We start from the raw sequence: 19,933 nt of genomic DNA on the forward strand, positions 1-19,933 counted from the left end.
TATTTCATTTGTTCTCTTCTTTTTCTAGTGAATTACCTAAGCCAAACCTCTTGGCCTCTGTCCAGTGGCAGCCCCAGGTCTGAGGTGAGGTCCCAAAAGTCCTATGAGGTGTCTTTGCACCAAACTGGGAGAGAAACTCCTGGGCTTTTGGCCTTTTTGAGCAGACACTGAATAATCTAGGCACTCCATCAATGTGGGGCACATTCCTACATCCCTGCCTGGACACATCAAAAATCCTCAGTTCTGGGTGGGTGGAGCAGCTGCTCAGACATCCCCAAAATCTCCCATCTTCCATCCTCACAATTTCCCCTCTCCACCCCAAAAATCTGCCCTCCTCCACCCCAAAAATCTCTCCCTCTCCATCCCCACAAATTCCCATCTTCCATCCCCACAAATCCGCCTCTTCCATCCCCAAAATCTCCCATCTTCCATCACCAAAACTTCCCCTCTCCACCCCAAAAATCTCTCCCTCTCCATCCCCAAAATCTCTCATCTTCCATCCCCACAATTTCCCCTCTCCACCCCAAAAATCTTTCCCTCCCCAGCCCCACAATTTCCCCTTTCCATCCCACAAATTTCTCCCTCTCCATCCCCACATCCTCCCCTCTCCCATCCCCAAAATCTCCCATCCCAATTTCCCCTTTTCCATCCCCAAATCCTTCCCTGCAGCTCAGGGAAGGCACCAGAAGCTGCAGCAGCAGCAGATTTCTCTCCCTTTTATCTCCTCACTCTGGAAAAAAAAAAAAGCTGAAGGAGATCTGGGATCCCAAAATTAAGGAGGCAGCTGAGGCTGGGGAGCTCGTGGAGTGAGGAGCAAAAATCCTGGAAGGTTCTGGAAGCTCCTGGAAGCTTCTGGAAGCAAACCCTGCACACAGCCAGGTGAGTTTGCACTCAGTGTACCATTTTTATTTTGACATAGATAGATATTTTTATATATTACATCATTTAAAAACAGGTTATTTGTAAAAAACACATGGTTTTGATTTGGTTTTTTGTTCATTTTTTTGCAGGTCAAAGCCACCCCAGCGTGTCCCACCCAGTGCAAAGGTGACCTGCAGGTCCCTCCTTCCCCCTCCCCCGGGACAATCTGTGCATTCCCCCTCTTCTCCCCATGGAAAAACAAGTTTGTGTCCTTGTCCCGCCCTTCCAGAGCCACCACAAAGTGTCCCCTACACCCTGGGGACAGCTGGGGAGGGGACACTGCTCTGGGAACGGGGCAGGGAGGGTGACAGTGACAGCGAGGGGCAGGTATGGCCCCTTCACCCAGAGCTGCCACCAGCCCTGGGCCACCTGGGCTGGCCAGGGGGGCTCAGGGTGGCCCAGGGTGGCCCAGGGTGGCCCAGGGTGGCCCAGGGTCTGGGGAAGGGCTGCAGAGGTGGCTCTGAGCCTCGGGGAGCTGGGACACACTCCTCCATCCAGGAGGGACAGGGTGGCATCAAACATCGCCCTCAAATCGGCTCAGCTGGAGCAAAAAGAGGCTCAAAAGGTGTAAAAAGAGGCTCAGGAGGAGAAAAAATAGGCTCAGGAGGGGTAAATGAGACTCCTTTGGGCTCTCAGCCCTTTTTTCATGCAGCACCCCAAGCTCTGGGATGAATTCCTCCTGGAGAAATCCTCCTGGGTGAATTTATCCTGGGTGAATTTATCCTGGATAAATGCTCCTGGGTGAATTCCTCCTGGAGAAACCCTCCTGGAGAATTCTTCCTGGATAAATTCTCCTAGATGAATTCTCCTGGCTGAATTTATCCTGGATGGATCCACCTGGATGGATCCTCTCTGGATAAATTATCCTGGATGAATCCTCCTGGATGAATCCTCCTGGGGGAATTCCTCCTGCCAGCCCAGGAATTTCCTCTCTCTGTGCCCTGATTCCCCTCCTGGGCAGCACCAGGAAATCCCCCAGGCCCCTTTTCCTGCCTGGTGTGGGCTGGCAGGGGCAGTGGGGCACAGCCCCAGTTCAGCACCCCATTCCCAGTTCAGCACTCCCAGTCCCCAGTCCCAGTTCAGCACTCCCAGTCCCAGTTCAGCACTCCCAGTTCAGCACTCCCAGTCCCAGTTCAGCATTCCCAGCCCCAGTTCAGGTCTCCCAGTTCAGCTCTCCCAGTACCACTTCAGGTCTCCCAGTCCCAGTTCAGCACTCCCAGCCCCAGTCCAGCATTCCCAGCCCCAGTCCAGCATTCCCAGCCCCAGTTCAGCACTCCCAATCCCAGTTCAGCATTCCCAGTCCAGCACTCCCAGCCCCAGTTCAGCACTCCCAGTCCCAGTTCAGCACTCCCAATCCCAGTTCAGCACTCCCAGCCCCAGTTCAGCACTCCCAGCCCCAGTTCAGCATTCCCAGTCCCCGTTCAAGCTTTTTCCACCCAGGCAGGTTGGGAGGGCTGAGGGCAGAGGGAGGAGAGGCACTGACATCCTGAGAGGCTCCTCCCTCTGCAAATCCCCTGAGAAAAACGGCTAAAATGGAATTTCTCCTTTGAACAGCACCTCTTGCAAAGTTCTCCCCTCTGTCCTGGGCTCCACTAAGGCTCAGTCGTTTCCCAAAAATCTGAAAAATATCCTTTACGGCCTCACAGCTGCAAGGGGAAGCTTTGGCTGGGAAATGAGAATCAAATGAGCAGCAAAAGCTCTCCCTGATCCCCTGCAGTTCCAGGAGTGTGTGTGAAGCAGCGAATTAAAGATAATTTTTATTTTTTCCAAGTCCTCCAAGCAGAGAACCGACGATGATTTGTCAATTAAGGGGCTGATTAGGAGAAAAAAGGGAAATAACGACCGGTGGCTCGTACCCATCGTGGCCAAAAGGCTCCATCTGGTGGCGTTTGCACCCAAAAAGGAGCTGGGGAGGAGGGGAAAGCACGGATCGCACTGGTTAAACTGGTTCACCGCAGAGAAATGGCTTTAAACTCGAGCTAAAACTCGAGATGAAACTTCTCCCAAGCTGGGAGAAGAGGTGGCACGATGGGAACGGGAATTTTGTGTGGAAAAAAGGACCTGCAAGGGGACAAAGCAGCCAGGGGGGCTCAGGTGAGCCACAAAAGCTGAATTGTGGCCACAAAACCTGAATTGAGGCCACAGAACCTGAATTGTGGCCACAAAACCTGAGCACGGCCAAGCTGTGCTGCCCTGCAGGAGTGAGAACAATACAGCAAATATTTTAATGCTTTTCTCCTGAGCACAGCCCAGAGCATTCCCATCAGGGAAAAGGGAACCTGCAGGAGCAGCCAGGAGCAAAATGCCAAGCTCAGATAGGGAAGCAGGCTGAAAAATTGGTTATTCTGTTAAAAAAAAAATAAAATAAAAGAGGCAGGGACAGGAGAAATGTGAGAGTTAAAAAAAATCCAGGCTGGTCCTGCTAAGCCTGGGCAGCTGCAAGGGGAGGAGAGCGAGGGCAGGACAGGGAACACCCAGCTTGAATCCCCTGGTTTGCAGAGATCAGGAAGGTTTGGGATGGCAGACAGGAGCTTGCTCCCTCCCTTCCTCACCCCCAAATCACTCAAGCATCAGCCAGGAACAGAACCAGGATAAATCCCTGCCCAGAGGAGCCTGGTGCCTGCTGCTCCAGGGAGGGGCTGCAGCTCCAGTGGCTCCCAGTAAGAGCCCAACTGGGGCAGGAGGGGCACGGGGCCACTGCCAGACCAGGAACTCACAGGTTTTAGTGCTGGGGGAGCTGCTGGTGCTTCCCAGGGAGGGCTCCAGGCAGGAGGGTTTTCATGGAAAGGGTCAGGATTGTCCATGGAGAGCTGGGAAAGCTCAAGGGCTGGGAAAGGCTCAGGGGCTGGGAAAGGCTCAGGGGCTGGGAAAGGCTCAAGGGTTGGGAAAGGCTCAGGGGCTGGGAAAGGCTCAGGGGCTGGGAAAGGGTCAAGGTTTGGGAAAGGCTCAGGGGCTGGGAAAGGCTCAAGGGTTGGAAAAGGGTCAGTTCTGGGCTCAGGGGGAGCAGCCCCCCGGGTTTGTCCCTGCTGGGGTTTCCAGCAGCTGGAGCAGCCAGGGCTGGGATCACTCTGGGACACGGGGATGGAGCTGTCAGGGATGGGGAGGGGGCTCTGCTGCTGCCCCAGGGGCACCACGGGCATTGTCACACACTGCCACTGTGTCGTGGTCACACACTGCCCACTGGGGCACTGTGGGCCACGTTGTCATTGTCACTGGGGCGTTGTCACTCCCCTCTGCTCCTCCAGAGCAGCCAGGGGGGCCAGAGATGTCCCCTCCCAAGGACACCCCATCCCAGAAATGCCCTATCCCAGAGATGTCCCCTCCCAGGGATGTCCCCTCCCAGGGATGTCCCCTCCCAGAGATGTCCCCTCCCAGAGATGCCCCATCCCAGAGATGTCCCCTCCCAGGGATGTCCCCTCCCAGAGATGTCCCCTCCCAGAGATGTCCCCTCCCAGGGATGTCCCCTCCCAGAGTTGTCCCCCCTCAGCAGCTTTTTGAAGCACCAACCACAACAAGCAGAGCCCCCCCTCTCCCCAGTCCTGTCCTGGGGGTGCAGACCCCAGGCCCTGCAGCAGGAGGGTCCCAGCCCCGAGCTGTGCTGTCTCCTGGAGGTTCCTGGGGTCCCCCCAGTCCCGGGGGCGTGGAGCAGAGCTGGGGGTGCTCGGTGCCCCCCGGCCCCGTGCCCGTGGCCCTCAGGAGGTGAAGAAGCGCCGCAGCACCAGGTGCACCACCACCACCACGGCTGCCACCAGCACGTACTTCACGTAAACATTGTCCAGGTGCTGCACGGCCTCCTGCCAGCGAGGGGACACCGGGGGGTCAGTCCTGCCAGTGCCCTCGACCCCCAAACCTGAGCCCCTGACCCCCAGTCCCTGACTCCCCCAGCTGCCAAACCTCCCTCACCCCAAATCTACCCTCCTGACCCCCAAACTATAATCACCTGCCCCCAAACCCTGACCCTCAGACCCCAATCCCTGACTCCCCCAGATATCCTGCCCCCCCTAACCCCAAACCCTGCCCCTTGCCCAAAAAACTATAACCCCCCTGACCCCAAAACTGCCCCCAAACGCTTCTCCTTGTCCCCAAAGCTGGCCCCAAAGCTGCCCCAAAACTGCCCCACAGCTGCCCCCTGCCTCTAAACCCTGCTGCCTTCCCCCAAGCCCACCCCCTGCCCCCAAACCCACCCCCTGCCCCCAAACCCTGCTGCCTGTCCCCAAAGCTGTCCCCTGTCCCCAAACCCATCCATTGCCCCCAAAGCTGCCCCCAAATCTACCCCCTGCCCGCAAACCCTGCTGCCCGCCGCCCCCAAACCCTGTCCCCAAAGCTGCCCCCTGTCCCTAAAGCTGCCCCCAAACCCTGCTGCCTGCCTCCAAACCCACCCCCTGCCCCCCAAACCCTGCTGCCTGCCCCCAAACCCACCCCCTGCCCCCCAAGCCCTGTCTCCAAAGCTGCCCCCAAACCCTGCCACCTGCTTCCAAACCCTGCCCCCAAAACTGCCCCAAACCTGCCCCCGAGCTCCCCCAAACCTGCTCCCGAGCTCCCCTCGAGCTCCCACCGAGCTGCCCCAAACCTGCCCCACAGCTCCCCCAAACCTGCCCCCAAGCTCCCCCCAAGCTCCCCAGAGCTCCCCTGAGCTGCCCCTGAGCTTTCCCAAGCTCCCCCAAACCTGCCCCAGAGCTCCCCTGAGCTGCCCCCAGTTCCCCCCAAACTGCCCCAAACCTGCCCCTGAGCTCCCCCCAATCTCCCCCCCAGCCCCCCAGCCCCCCGGCTGCCCGCTCACCCATCCTCCCTGCTGGGCGATCCAGCGCGCGATGCGGTTCTGCAGCATGAAGTCGCCCACGTAGCGCGCGATGCGGCGCAGGAAGCCGCCGCCGCCGCTGCGCTGCCACACGTGCATGGCCAGGCGGTAGCCGAAGGCCAGCAGGGCGATCACCCGGCCCCAGTTGATGCCACTCTCGAACAGGCTGCAACAAAGGCCAGCAGAGCCCTGAATCCCCGCCCGGAGCTGCCCAGGCCGTGTAGCCGTGATATTTTAGCGAAAAATCCTGGTCAGTGTCATGTAGCCGTGATATTTTAGTGAAAAATCCTGGTCAGTGTCATGTAGCCGTGATATTTTCGTGAAAAATCCAGGTCAGTGTCATGTAGCCGTGATATTTTAGTGAAAAATCCTGGTCAGTGTCATGTAGCCGTGATATTTTAGCGAAAAATCCTGGTCAGTGTCATGTAGCCATGATATTTTAGTGAAAAATCCTGGTCAGTGTCATGTAGCCGTGATATTTTAGCGAAAAATCCTGGTCAGTGTCATGTAGCCGTGATATTTTAGTGAAAAATCCTGGTCAGTGTCATGTAGCCGTGATATTTTAGCGAAAAATCCTGGTCAATGTCATGTAGCCGTGATATTTTAGTGAAAAATCCTGGTCAGTGTCATGTAGCCGTGATATTTTCGTGAAAAATCCTGGTCAATGTCATGTAGCCGTGATATTTTAGTGAAAAATCCTGGTCAGTGTCATGTAGCCATGATATTTTAGTGAAAAATCCTCTGCTAGGATTTTTCCTGTCCTGAGGAGCTGAGAGCCTCAGGAAAGAAATGTAAACAATAACTGTGTGCTGCTGTGGAATGCAACAGGTGTATCTTTCATTAGTCCATGTGGATTGGTTTTAATTGATAACCAATTAAAGCCACCTGTGCCAAGGCTGTGAGCAGGCACAGGATTTTGTATTGATTTCTATTCTATTCTTGTCTTTGTAGCCTTCTAATCTTCTTCTCTCTCTGTTCTTTTCGTATAGTTTTAATGTAGTATTTTAATATAATGTATAACATAATAAATCAGCCTTCTGATGAAAATAGAGTCAAGCCTCGTGTCCTCACACAAGGGGTCTCAACTTAGACAAGAATGTCGCTCTGATTTTGTTAAGATTTTCTAAGCCTTCTGATGTTTATGTTGTAGCAAACTTTTTCACCACTTTCTGTAAACAACTCAGTGTTTTGCATTATTTTATAGAAGGAGAGAAATTTGATGGGCTGTTGGTTTGGCCAGTGTCATTGGAGAGGTGGCACTGTCACCCTCCAGTCCACTGTCACCTTTGGAAGTCTATAAATGTTGGAGACAGAAAATAAACTTCTCCTTTTCTACCTTGGGAACAGCAGCGTGTTTGCTTTGTGTTGTTTCACATTCCATAGTGACAGGTCAACATTGAGGAAATAGCCCCAAATTGTACCAGGAAAAGCTTAGCTTGGATATTATAGAAAATCTTTCTATGCGAGTTGAGAAAAGTGACTCAGAAATGGGGCTGCACTCAGAATTTTCCATGGGAATCCAAACATTCCTGGGAAAAATGCAGCTCCCCAGCAATTTGCAAATTTACCTGAGTGTGACAAGGGTTAATTTACATGAGTGTGACCAGGAACAGGGACAGAGGTTAATTTAATTTACCTGAGTGTGACAGGGACAGGGACAGGGGTTAATTTACCTGAGTGTGACAGGGACAGGGACAGAGGTTAATTTAATTTACCTGAGTGTGACAGGGACAGGGGTTAATTTAATTTACCTGAGTGTGACAGGGACAGGGACAGAGGTTAATTTAATTTACCTGAGTGTGACAGGGACAGGGGTTAATTTACCTGAGTGTGACAGGGACAGGGGTTAATTTAATTTACCTGAGTGTGACAGGGACAGGGGTTAATTTAATTTACCTGAGTGTGACAGGGACAGGGACAGGGGTTAATTTAATTTACCTGAGTGTGACAGGGACAGGGGTTAATTTAATTTACCTGAGTGTGACAGGACAGGGGTTAGTTTACCTGCGTGCGTTGCCGCCTCAGCCAGCGTGGCTGCCCGGACAGGGGAGCAGGAAAAGGACAGAAAGGAAGGAGTTAAACACTGGAGAAAAGAAGGAATTAGACACAAACACCGAGCAGAGGGCACAGGGACAGGGCTGTCACAGCCAGAGGTGTTTGGAGGAGTGACAGGAGCCCAGAGACCCGTCCTGCCCGTGCCTGACCAGGGTGACATTTCCCTGCAGACAGAACCCCGCGGTGCCACCTCGATCCAAGCTTCCCTGGGAAGTCCTGGCAGGAAGTTTTGCAGCTCTCACTCCTCACCTGTGGCTGTGCTTTGGGTGGCTGTCACCTGCAGGAGCCTCTGGGTGTCACCTGCAGGCTCTGGGTGTCACCTGCAGGAGGCTCTAGGTGTCACCTGCATGCTCTGTGTGTCACCTGCAGGCTCTGGGTATCACCTGCATTCTCTGGGTGTCACCTGCAGGCTCTGGGTGTCACCTGCATTCTCTGTGTGTCACCTGCAGGCTCTGGGTGTCACCTGCAGGCTCTGGGTGTCACCTGCATGCTCTGTGTGTCACCTGCAGGCTCTGGGTGTCACCTGCAGGCTCTGGGTGTCACCTGCAGGCTCTGCCAGCCCGTGGAGCAGCCCCCATTCCGAGGTGTCCATGAGGACCAGGGTGGGTGGGGACTCTGAGCCACCTCATCTCGTGTGTGGCATCCTGCCCATGGCAGGGGTTGGGCTGAGATGGTCCCTCCCGACCCAACCATTCCATGATTCCATGATTTCTGTGACCATCCCACCTGCAGATGTGGAGTTGTGGCTGGGGCTGTTCCCTGGGATGTCCCAGCCTGGAGCAGGGGACAGCAGGAGCTGGTTGTGCCCTGCAGGTTGAGCTGGGACGGGCAGGGCCAGGTACCCCAGGGACACCCCCTGAGGGACCCCAGGCAGCTGGGCAAGGACTGGGAGGGGACAATGACAGAAGCAGTGCACAGGAGGAGGAGCAGACAGGCAGAAGTCACAGGAATCACCCCGGGAAGCTCGCTGGGATCTCAGCCAGGGCTGGAAGGTGAAGCTCAAACGGGCAGAGCGTGCATTTAACCAAACAACCTCCCCTTCCCTTCTCCAGGGAGAGCCCCCACCCAGGCAGGAGCTTTACCTGGAGGCAATTTTGGTGAAGTGCTCGTAGGCGTTGTCGCGGCTGGGCTGCAGGCTCTCCAGCATGGTGCGGAACTCGGCGTCGTAGCGCCTGTAGATGTCGTCCCCGATGATGGCCAGGCGCTGCCCCACCTGGCTGCCGGTGCTGCGGGCCCGGGAGAGTCAGGCCGGGCTCTGGGCACGGCCTGGCTCGGGCTCAGGGGTGGCAGCAGGGCTTTACCTCTCCAGGTCCTGCTGGATTTGCTCGATCTCGGGGTCGGGCGGCAGCTCGGCGCCGCGCTCCTGGCGCTCCTGCTGGTAGCGGTAGAAGGCGTAGCTGCGGAACACCTCCTCGGCCTCCTCCGCCACGCGGCCTTCTGCGGGGACACGGGACAGCGCTCAGGGCACGCGCATCCCCCTCCGGCCTCAAATGTGGAAGAGGTTATTCACACAGGGCCCACTCCAGACCCACACATGTCCCCACAGAACCTTCTCCAGACCCACACATGTCCCCACACAACCCTCTCCAGACCACATAGTTGTTCTACACCCACAGAATCTTCTCCAGACCGACACATGTCCCCACAGAACTTTCTCCAGACCCACACATTTGTTCTTGTCTCTACACAACATTCTCCAGACCAACACGTACCCCTGTCCCCACTCAACCATCTCGAGGCCCACTCCGGTGTCCCTACACCCATAGAACCTTCTCCAGGCCCACACATGTCCTCACAGAACCTTCTCCAGACCCACACGTGGTCCTGTCCCCACATAAATATCTCCAGGCCCACACAACCATCTCCAGGCCCACTCAGGTGTCCCTACACCCACAGAACCAACTCCAGACCCATGCATGTCCTCGCAGAACCTTCTCCAGACCCACACATTTCTTCTTGTCTCTACACAACCTTCTCCAGACCAACACATGTATCCCTGTCCCCACACAACTCTCTCCAGGCCCACTCCGGTGTCTCTACACCCACAGAACCTTCTCCAGGCCCACACACATGTCTCTGCACCCTCACAACCCTCTCCAGACCCACACATGACCCCGGCCCCTCATAAACATCTCCAGACCCACACAACCCTCTCCAGACCCACTCAGGTGTCCCTACACCCACAGAACCATCTCCAGACCCACACATGTCCCCTCACAACCTTCTCCAGACCCACACGTGGCCCCATAGAACTTTCTTCAGACCCACACGTGTCCCCACAGAACCTTCTCCAGACCCAAACATGTGTCCCTGTCCCCACACTGCTCAGGGACACAGGAGCATTTCAGCCCCACGGTGACAGATCCCTCATCACACACATTCCATGGCTCCAGGGAAAGTCCCCACGGGATGTCCTGGATCGAGCTCGGTCTGAGCTGCTCCAGAAGCACCTGGAGAGGCACAGTGGCTCCCACAGCCCCACTGAGTGACCCCACAGGGACCAGGAACACCAAACTCTGTCCCACCATCCCAGAATTCCAGACTGGCCACGCAGCTCTCCAGAATCTGTATTCCAAGCTGAGATGTTCCTGCCCAGGGCTGGGAAGTGAGGGCACAGCTGGGCTGGCAGTGCTGCCCCCCAGACCCCATCCCCAAATCACTCCAAATCCTCCTCACAGGCTTTTCCACCTCCCTGTCCCGGCTGGACCTGCCGTGCTCAGGTTACACCAGCCGAGCTGAAGGGAAAGGACAGCTCCTGTCACTTCCCAGGGGTTATTTTCTGTTTTTAGACACGGGTTTGGGGGCAAACAGACCTCCAGATTTCCCCTCTCCTTCAACTTTTGGGAACTGGAGTCAGTGATGTTCCAGGGAGAGCCAGAAAATGAAAGCAACTGAGTCAGAGTTTCAGGGAGAGGAGTGCAAACACACAGCCAGACACAAGAGGAAATCTCTGCACCAAAAAAAAAATAATACCTGGAGCTATTTTTAGTAACACCAGGACAGGATGATTCCCCCTTCCCACAGGTGCTACCCCCACTGGGGTTGTCTTGGGATCTCTCCCACTCAAGGGATCTGGGCCAGGGTTTGCCTGGTGGGTTCCCAGTGCCAAGGACAGGTTTGGAGCTGCCCAGGGATCTCTGGAAGGAAGGAAGGAACTGCTCCGTGTCTGCCCAGGTGATTTACCCTCCTCACCTGCCCAGCAGCACCAGGAGTCACCGTGTCCCACCCTTCATCCTGCTGGGTTTTTCCTGTCGGCCCCATTCCCAGTTTCACCCATTAACCAGGGCTGGGCAGGGCTGGGCTCACACGGGGACAGTGGCCCTGCTCCCAGCTTGTCACCACGGCCCTGCCCGGGCACACAGGACCTGATGTCACCCCAAGGCCACCTGGACTGACTGAGATCTGTGTTTTCCTCTAAGATTCAAGCCCCAAAACCCCTCCCACTCTCTCGTGCTCAGGGAAGTAAATACTCAACACCAGACAGCACTTTGTTCTCTCCATGCCTCCAATCCCACCTTGCTGCCCACCCTGACCATGCAATGCCAAGCACACAATCCTTGGTTATTTTGGATGGAAAAGAACCTCAAACCTCGCCCCGTTCCACCCAGGGGACCAGGATGCTCCAAGCCCCCAGCACTGCTCCTCCCAAAAGCACTGAGCACCTCCCAGTTCAATCCAGTTCCTCACAGAGCTGATCTGTTACCCCAGCCTTGCGAAAAGCCCTGGAGACAGGAAATCCCACCTCGCCAAAGGAACACAGCAGGGAAATGAATAAAAAAATAAAGGTTTGAAGAGGGGAGCTCCCCTGAGCACCCCAGAACCCTTTACCTGAGCTGAGCCTGTGGCTCCCCCGGCGTCCCCGCGCCTGCGGAGGGTCCCCCTCATTCCCTGAGGCCATTGCAGAGAGGTTTGGGAATGGCAGCTTCACCTGGAAGGGTGATGGAGATGGTGAGTGGCCAGAGCCCTGTGGTCCTTCACAGCCCAAGGATCAGAGCTCTCTGCTTTTATCTGTTCCAGGGCTGGCTGGCTCCTCCCTCAGCATACTCATTCTGTGCTCCTAGAAATTCTGAAAACTCACTCCAGTTCCACCTCCCTGGACTTCCCCTATGTTGAAGTGATTTTTTGGCCACAAAAAGAGACTTTCCACCTCTAATGGACTTCCTTCCTGCTTCAAGAGATGCGTGTGGTAGCTCAGATCCCCGAGCTTCATAAAAGGCTTGAAGAATAATTCCAGCACCTCTGAGGCTCCCTGGCTGTGCCCACTCTGAGTTGCCCTGATAACACCTTCACAAGATAAGCCCTGATTTCCTCCAGGACTCCAACTGCCTCTAACTCCCCTTGTTCTTTACATTTACCCTCTCAGAAAAGAAAAAAAAAATTAAATGAGAGCTAAACACAAACTTCCCTGAAGTTTGTATCCCAAACCTGCAGTTCAGGGCTCATCAGAGCTCCTTGAGGCCACAAAGTTCCTGTCAGTTTTAACGGAATCAGGGCAGCTCCTGGCTGCTGCCTGACATTCCAGAGCATATTCCCAGCCCACACTTCCACAGGGCTGAGCTGGGGGCTTTCCTGAATTTCCACCAAGCCTGAACTCACGGATGAAACACAGTTCCTGACACCCCAGAATTTAAACTGCACCCTGGACAAAAATGAAGAAGTGCTGGGTAGGGGCAAATAACCACCCACGGGTATGGGAGAAGTGCACAACGTGGTTCAAGCTCATGGCATCACACTGGGGATTGTTCAGAAGGAAAAAGAAATGTGAGACAGGAAGCCAGCCCATCCCTGTGGGATGGGGTCTGGAAGTGCAGAGCTTAAAAAACCACGAGGCCCTGCACGGCTGCAGAGGGGCCTGAGCCTGGCGACCAGCATGGAAATGCTGGTTTTTCCTACACTCCGAGGATGGGAGGACAGGATTGCCCCCTTCCTCCCCAAACTCCAACATCCCCACCCAAGACAGAGCTGAGAACGCGGTGAGGATCATCAGCTGGGACCAGGGTAAATCCCTGGGGAGATTGCTGGTCACTCAGCCAGATCAGCTCCAGAGCTGCCTCTCCTGGCCCTCAGAGTCACAGAATTCCTTGTTCCGGGATGTGCAGAACCCCTGGGATGTGCAGATCCTTTGGATGGTGTCCATCCCTTGGATGGTGTCCATCCCCTGGGATGTGCAGATCCCTTGGATGGTGTCCATGCCTGGGATGTGCAGATCCCTTGGATGGTGATCATTCCCTGGAATGGTGTCCATCCCTTGGATGGTGTCCATCTCCCCCTCCACTCAGGAGCCTCCTGAGCTTCACCCTCTGCCATCCCAAGCCATGGCTGAGCCCACCTGCACTGGGAGGACTCAGAGCTGTTCCCAAGCTGGGAGCAGCCCCTTGGAGCTGTGGGGATCTCCTCTGTACCCCACAGTGGCACTGCTCGGGTGGCACAGGACACTGGCAAGGGTGTGGGGGCACCCAGCAAAGATCTCGGGAGCCTCTGGAGCTTTTCCAGCTCGGCCTGTGGGGCAGGGGGCTGTGCCCACAGCTGCCCAGGGCTGACAGGGACTTTCCTGCCTGACATGAGTGAGTGAGGAGTGAGGACTTCCTGCAGCACCACATAACCCAGACGTAGATGACTCATGATTTACAACTTGCATTTCGTTTTCGAAGCCCTGCAGGAACTTGTGCTTTCGTTTTCCTTCTGGGCCCTGCCAGCAGTGTTTCCTCTGTCACACATGATGCTGCAGCCCTGTCACTGCTGTCCCCACCCTCTGCCGGCCCAAGTGCCCATGTGCGCTCCCAAAAGAGTTCTCTGCAGGGCTCGGAGTGCCTCAGGCCATCCTCTCCAGCTTCCAGAGCTGCTGCCCCTGCTCCTCCTGCTTCCCAGCTTCCTGCTCCCTCTTTGTTAGGAGAACCATGCAGGAGAACAGGGGAGGGTGTGAAGGGGGAGATGACACCCAAACACCCAGAGACATTTCCTGGGGCTGCAGGAAATGAAAACCCTCCAAGACTTGAGTCAGGGCTCAGGGGAGGGTGTCAGGAGAGCTGCACAGTCTCCTCCACCCTACGAGGCTGCAAGGGGTTAAAAGCAGCTGCAATCCCTACATCCAGGCCCAGCAGCGGGGCTCTGGAATCACCCCCTGACATGTTATGAATGCCAGGAAATTGATGGAGCATCCCCTGGGACGAGTTTTTGGCAGCGATCCCTGCCGGGCCAGAGATCCCGCAGGATTCCTGACCCCATCCCCCCCCCCGGCCGGGGGGACCCGGGCCGCTCCTCCCCCAGGGCAGCAAAATTTGGCCAGTTTTGGGGTTACCCAGTTTGGGGGCTGCCCAGTTTTGGGGTTACCCAGTTTGGGGGCTGCCCAGTTCGGGCGCTGCACAGCTTTGGGGTTGCCCAGTTCGGGATTTGCCCACCCAGGGTGGGCACACGACCCCCAGCACCCACCCAGGCACGGTCGCCCCAAGCCGTGCCCGTGTCCCCGGTGTCACCCGTTCCCCGGCGGGGACAGCTCTGCCCACCGATGTCCCCTCCCTGAGCCCTTCTGATGCCGCGAGCACTGTCAAATATTTTTCGGTTAAACGAGGGGAAATTCCCTTTTTGGGGCAGGTAAATCCCCTCTTTTGGGCAGCGACCCGCCCGGAGCGAGACCTTCAGCCCTGCCCCGGATTTTCCCGCAGCCAGCGCGTTCCCTGAAGAGCCACTTTGTCCTTGTCACCCCTGCCGCACCCCGCACCCCGCGGCTGCCCGTCCATCCCTGCCCATCCCGGAGGAGCGGGATAACCCATCCCGGGAGAGCCTGGGGAGGGGGAACCGGGGCTGCCCTGGCCACTCACCGCGTCCCGGCGGGGAGCAGCGGGCCGGGGTATCCCGGGAGCTACGGCATCCCTGCCGCGATCCGCTCCATCCCTGCGGCCGCTCCCTTCCTGCCGGAGCGCGCCGCGGGCAAAGGAAACGCGCGGGGAGGAGGAGGAGGAGGAGGAGGAGGAGGGAAAAGAAGAAGAGGAAAAAAAAAAAATCAAGTAGAAACCCAACCCCAGTGACCATAGAGAGCCAGATAGAGTCTATGCGGAGCCGCGCTGGATTCAGCTCCCTCTAGAGGCACCAACCCCGGCGCGGGGCAGAGCCGGGCACCGGGGTTTTTTTGGGGGGTTCTGGGCGCTCCTCGGGGGTTCGGGGGAGGCTGAAGCATCTCCCGGTCCCTGCGCGGCTCGGGGGTGCCGGGTGCGGGGTTGGTACCGCACACCCCGTGCCCTCCTTGCCGGGCTCTCCTCGGCTCCTCCCTGGCTTCTCCAGAGGTTTTTGGAGCTTTTCCTTGAGGCTGCGCCTTAAATTCTTAATTTCTTAAATTCTCCCTCTGCCGAGTTCCCCGGCTGAGTGCCTGGTTAAAGTAACGATTTGAGTTTCTTTTCCGTGGGAGGGAACTTGTGTCGATCCAGCAGGAAATAAAAAAGTCACCAGTGGCAGAGGCGGCTCCAGCCAAGTGTTCAAAGAATTCGAAATCCGCGGAGATTTTGGGGAAATCCCAGCAAATCGGGGAGAGAGATTCAGCCCCGGAGGGTTCAGCAATCTGCCCCGGCTGCTTTTCCTCTCCTCGCTGCTTGGGCCACTGCCAGGGCGGCTGCTGGGGCTGGAAAATGCCAGATAAGCAGCGGAGCTTGGGGGCTGGCAGAGCCTGAGCGCCGATTATCGCATCACCTGCCTGCCCGATGGCAGCAGCGCTCCGAGGGCCCCCGGGACCGCCCCTGCCCCTGAGCCAGACATTTTGGGGTTTTTGGCGGAGCTTTTCCAGGGAAAACCGGCCCCTGGCTCCCTCGGAGGTTTGGGGACACGGCCTTGGACACCCTGCTGAGGTGTGAAATCAGCTGCTGGAGGGACAAAAAAAAGGATTCCCACCGTGGCTGTCCTTCAGGGGAGGAAGATCATCGTGGAGCGAGGAATCAGCTCGTGGGGCTGTGTCCACCAGGCTGGCAGCAGGGGGGTCCCGAGCAGCTTTGTCCCGTGTCACTGCAGCCACCTGGACACCGCGGGGGAAACCCTGCCCTGCCCGAGGCTGCAGCTCTGGAAAAACACCCCGAGGGGCCCAGGGAGCAGCAGGTCCTGGTGTCACCCCGGCAGGGTGACACAGGGTGACAGGAGTGGCAGGAACCACTGCCAGGAGGGATGGAGGAGGTTTGGTCTCCCTGTGGCCTCATCCAGACCCCCTGGCTGTGCTGTTCCCACAGGGATGGGCCCCAGCAGCTCCGGGTGCCCGTGGGGAGGGTGGTGCCAGCTCTGAGCCAAAGCTCTCCGTGCACTCTGATGTGAATGGGAGAAGCAGCAGCTCCTGGAGGTGAGGGGAGGGCTCAGAGGGAAGGGAAACCCCCCTCACCCTTCACTCGAGGGCTGCTTGGTGGCTGGGGGGAGGGCCCTGAGGAGTGAATGGACATGGAAGGCTGAGGCACCCCCCAAATTCAGTGTCCAGCGTGCCTGGAATGGGCCCCTTGGCTTTGGAATATCTGGAGCTGGAATATGAGGATGCTCTCTCAGCCACTCCTGAGGGGAGTTCAATTCCCACAGGAACTGGGAGGTGACACCCAATCCACAGGACACATGGGGAGGTGACAGCTCGGGGGGGTCACTGTCCTTGTTTTTGGCTTGTTTTGGTCAGCAGGTGGAGGTGCAGCCCCCAAAAGCAGAGGTGTCCCCGGGAAGAGGCTCTGGCACACGAGCAGACAGCGAAGGGCTGAGGTGAGGGGATGGGGAGGGGGGGGATGCTCTGAGGAGGGTCCCAGCCCTTGGAGAAGGTGTAAGGCTGGAGAACCACGAGCAAAACTGATCCCAGCTCTGCCCTGGCCCCCCAGGGCTGTCCTGAGGTGCTTCCATCCCTCCGTGGCCCTTCCCAGCTGAGGAGGGAATTCCCTTGGGATGTGTTGGTGAACAGCCCCTGGCTTTTGGGACTGCTTGGCCCATTGGTGACATTGGGGGACATCAGCCCCGTGCCACGGAGCATTCCAGGAGCTCTGGGTGATGAAATGGCCGCGGCAGGGGAAGGGTGGGAGCAGAGGAAGGGTTTTCTCCCAGCTCAGCTTCTGGTGTCAGCTCCATCAGGACGGAGCTGCTGGGTGTCAGCACTGGCATCGTCTCTGCCCGGCTCTGCTCCCTCTGCAGGCTCCCGGGGTGGGAAGGGAGCAGGAATCGCTCCCGAGTGGGGCTGCAGAGAGCCCTGGGGTCTGCTGCTGCTCACGAGGTCAGCCAGGAGAGAAATCCACTGCCAGGGGCAGGGCTGGAGAGGATTCCAGCAGGAATTCCTCCCCGTGAGGCCCTGGCACAGGGTGCCAGAGCAGCTGGGGCTGCCCTGGATCCCTGGCAGTGCCCAAGGCCAGGCTGGAGCAGCCTGGCACAGTGGGAAGTGTCCCTGCCATGGCAGGGGTGGCACTGGATGGGCTTTAAGGTCCATTCCAAGCCAGCCGAGGATTCTGTGGTTCTGAATCTCCTCGGAGCACCAGGTGGCACTGTCCGACTTCCCAGCGAGCCGAGCTGAGCCGGGCTAACCCGGCTGGGAGACGCAGACACCGCTGGCTCCCGGGCCAGGGGACAGCGGGGACAGCGCCATGGGACAGCGAGGGACCGGCTCAAAGGGGTTTTTTGGGTTTTTTTGGGTGGGTGGATTCACCTCCCGCACCCTCAGCAAATCCCAGAATGATAAAAACCCCACCCAGCAAACCCCTGCTGTTGGTCAGGTTTATCCCAAAGTTCCCTCTGGGGGTCCCGAGGGGGACAGGGCACCTTTCCCCTGTCCTCACGCCGGGGTGTCACCCTGTGCTGGGTCTGCAGGAGCACAGAACGTGAGGCTCCAGGCAATGCAAAGCGCTTCTCACCCGCAGCAGATTTATCAAATTGATTAAAACCCCACCGGCTCCAGGCCTGGCTGCTGTAGCAGCTCCTGGAGCTGGTTAATCACGCTGGGTTTGGGAGCCCAGAGCAGCCAGCACAGCCAGCTCGTGTTTCCAGGCATTGGAAGAGCTGCCGGGCTGTTTAGGACAAAATTCCTCACAAACCCACCTTTGATAATCTGCTGTACAAACACGGGAAGGGGGAGAGGCTGCGGGAGGGCTGAAAAATCCACTCAGGTAAGAAATCCAAGGCATCCTGTGCTGGGGGCGAGTCCTGAGGCTCAGCAGCCTGGAAAGGCTCCCAGATGCTTGGGAAATATCCTGAAAGAGCCTTGGGAAAGGATCCTTGGGAAAGGTCCTGAAAGATTCTTGGGAAAGGTCCTGAAAGATTCTTGGGAAAGGATCCTTGGGAAATATCCTGAAAGAGCCTTAGGAAAGGTCCTGAAAGAGCCTTGGGAAAGGGTCCCTGGATCCCAGAGCATTCCCAGACCCCAGAGCATCTCCAGACCCCAGAACATTCCTAGTCCTCAGAGCATTCCCAGACCCCAGAGCATCCCCAACTCTCAGAGCATTCCCAGCCCTCAGACCATTCCTAGATCTGAGAGCATTCCCAGACCCCAGAGCATTCCCAACCCTCAGAACATTCCCTGCCCTCAGAACATTCCTAGTCCTCAGAGCATTCCCAGACCCCAGAACATTCCCAGATCCCAGAACATTTCCAGCCCTCGGAGCATTCCCAGCCCTCAGAACACCTCTCAGACCGTTCCCAGCCCTCAGAGCATTCCCAGACCCCAGAACATTCCCAGCCCTTGGAGCATTCCCAGACCCCAGAACATTCCCAGCCCTCAGAGCATTCCCAGACCCCAGAACATTCCCAGACCCCAGAACATTTCCAGCCCTCGGAGCATTCCCAGCTCTCAGAGCATTCCCAGCCCTCGGAGCATTCCCAGATCCCAGAGCATTCCCAGATCTGAGAGCATTCCCAGCCCTCAGAGCATTCCCAGCCCCCTGAACATTTCCAGCCCTCAGAGCATTCCCAGCCCTCAGACCCTTCCCAGCCCTCGGAGCATTCCCAGCCCTCGCAGCATTCCCAGCCCTCGGAGCATTCCCAGCCCTCGGAGCATTCCCAGATCCCAGAGCATTCCCAGATCTGAGAGCATTCCCAGCCCTCAGAGCATTCCCAGCCCTCGCAGCATTCCCAGCTCGGTCACGGGCCGGAGGAGCTGCTGGCAGCTCGGCCGGGGCTAATCTGGGAATTGTATGCCAGGAAGGGCACACCCAGCCGGGACAAAGGCTGCGCTCCACGCTCCAGCGCTCCCGGGCTTCCCCCTGAGCGCCCCGGGGCTGCTCCGGAGCCGTCCCTGGCCTCGCCCGGGGCTTGGGCACCTGCTCCAGGTGTGGGGACAGAGTTTGGGGACGCCGTGAGCTGCTGGATGCTTTCCCAGCCACCTCGTGCTCCTGCCCATCCCTGGGGAACGTCACAGGATGGGGATGTAGCACCCAAACTGCCCTGGCCAGCCTGAACCCGGGGCTGTGAGAGAAATGCACAGCCTGGTCACCCCCAGGGTGTTTAATCTGGACCCTGACAGTGCCAAATTCACTGAGCCGTCGTTGTTTTCCTGTCCTGGCAACAACCCCTTCCCATGATGCCTCCCCGGGTACCAAAACTCTCCGTCCTTGACACATCCTTAGAAGCCTTGAGCTCCAAATAGACTCCAGGCTGTGCAAAACCGCCCGAGATTTCCCGAAGCTGCAGAAAATGTGGGGGTTTATTATTAGCGCTCAGCCTGCGCCGGGCCAAGTGTCAGACACCACGGAGGTGTCGGGAGGAAGGGTTTGACCCGGCTGAGTCACTGCAGGGCAGCTCCTGGCGGGGTTCTGGGCACCTCTGAGGGAACAGCTGCTGTCATCTGCTGGGAGGAGCCTGGCAGGGGACAACCAGGCCTTTGCTCAGTGTCACTGTTCTCCTTGTCCCCGTGGGAAGCAGAGATGCCTGGCCGGGCTGTGCTGGGGAGCTGCTGTGCCCTCGGAGGTCACTTGTCACCCTGGCGCAGCTGCGGTGACGCTGCCACGTCCTGGCATCTGCCAGCCTCGCCGGCTTCCCCTGCGCCTCTGGAAAACCGGGATCCAGCTGCGGAGGTGGATGGGCTGGTGGGATGGCTCGATCCTGTTTCCATCACCCTCCAGCTGCGGAGGTGGATGGGCTGGTGGGATGGCTCGATCCTCTTTCCATCACCCTGCTCCTCCTTGCCCTGAGCCACACGGGCTCGTCCTGCTGCTGCTGCACCTCCACAAAGCCCCG

General features: G+C 57.5%; 1 protein-coding gene across 2 annotated transcripts; it reads right to left on the bottom strand.

The window, feature by feature from the left end:
- Positions 1-1,016: 1,016 nt before the first annotated feature.
- Positions 1,017-14,736, bottom strand: BAK1 (BCL2 antagonist/killer 1). 2 transcript variants are annotated; one of them, XM_064398993.1, is made up of 6 exons: positions 14,593-14,736; positions 11,603-11,702; positions 9,076-9,211; positions 8,857-9,000; positions 5,702-5,885; positions 1,017-4,715 (listed from the first exon to the last, which is right to left on the bottom strand). In XM_064398993.1, the coding sequence occupies exons 2-6, from the start codon at positions 11,670-11,672 to the stop codon at positions 4,614-4,616; spliced, it is 636 nt and encodes a 211-aa protein (XP_064255063.1). In that variant the 5' UTR covers positions 11,673-11,702; positions 14,593-14,736; the 3' UTR covers positions 1,017-4,613. The 2 variants fall into 2 exon arrangements, with proteins under 2 accessions (XP_064255063.1, XP_064255062.1); XM_064398992.1 differs by having other exon boundaries at positions 8,857-8,946; positions 14,593-14,711.
- Positions 14,737-19,933: the final 5,197 nt, after the last annotated feature.

This window comes from Passer domesticus, chromosome 25 (assembly GCF_036417665.1).
Source record: "Passer domesticus isolate bPasDom1 chromosome 25, bPasDom1.hap1, whole genome shotgun sequence".
Taxonomy (NCBI): domain Eukaryota; kingdom Metazoa; phylum Chordata; class Aves; order Passeriformes; family Passeridae; genus Passer; species Passer domesticus.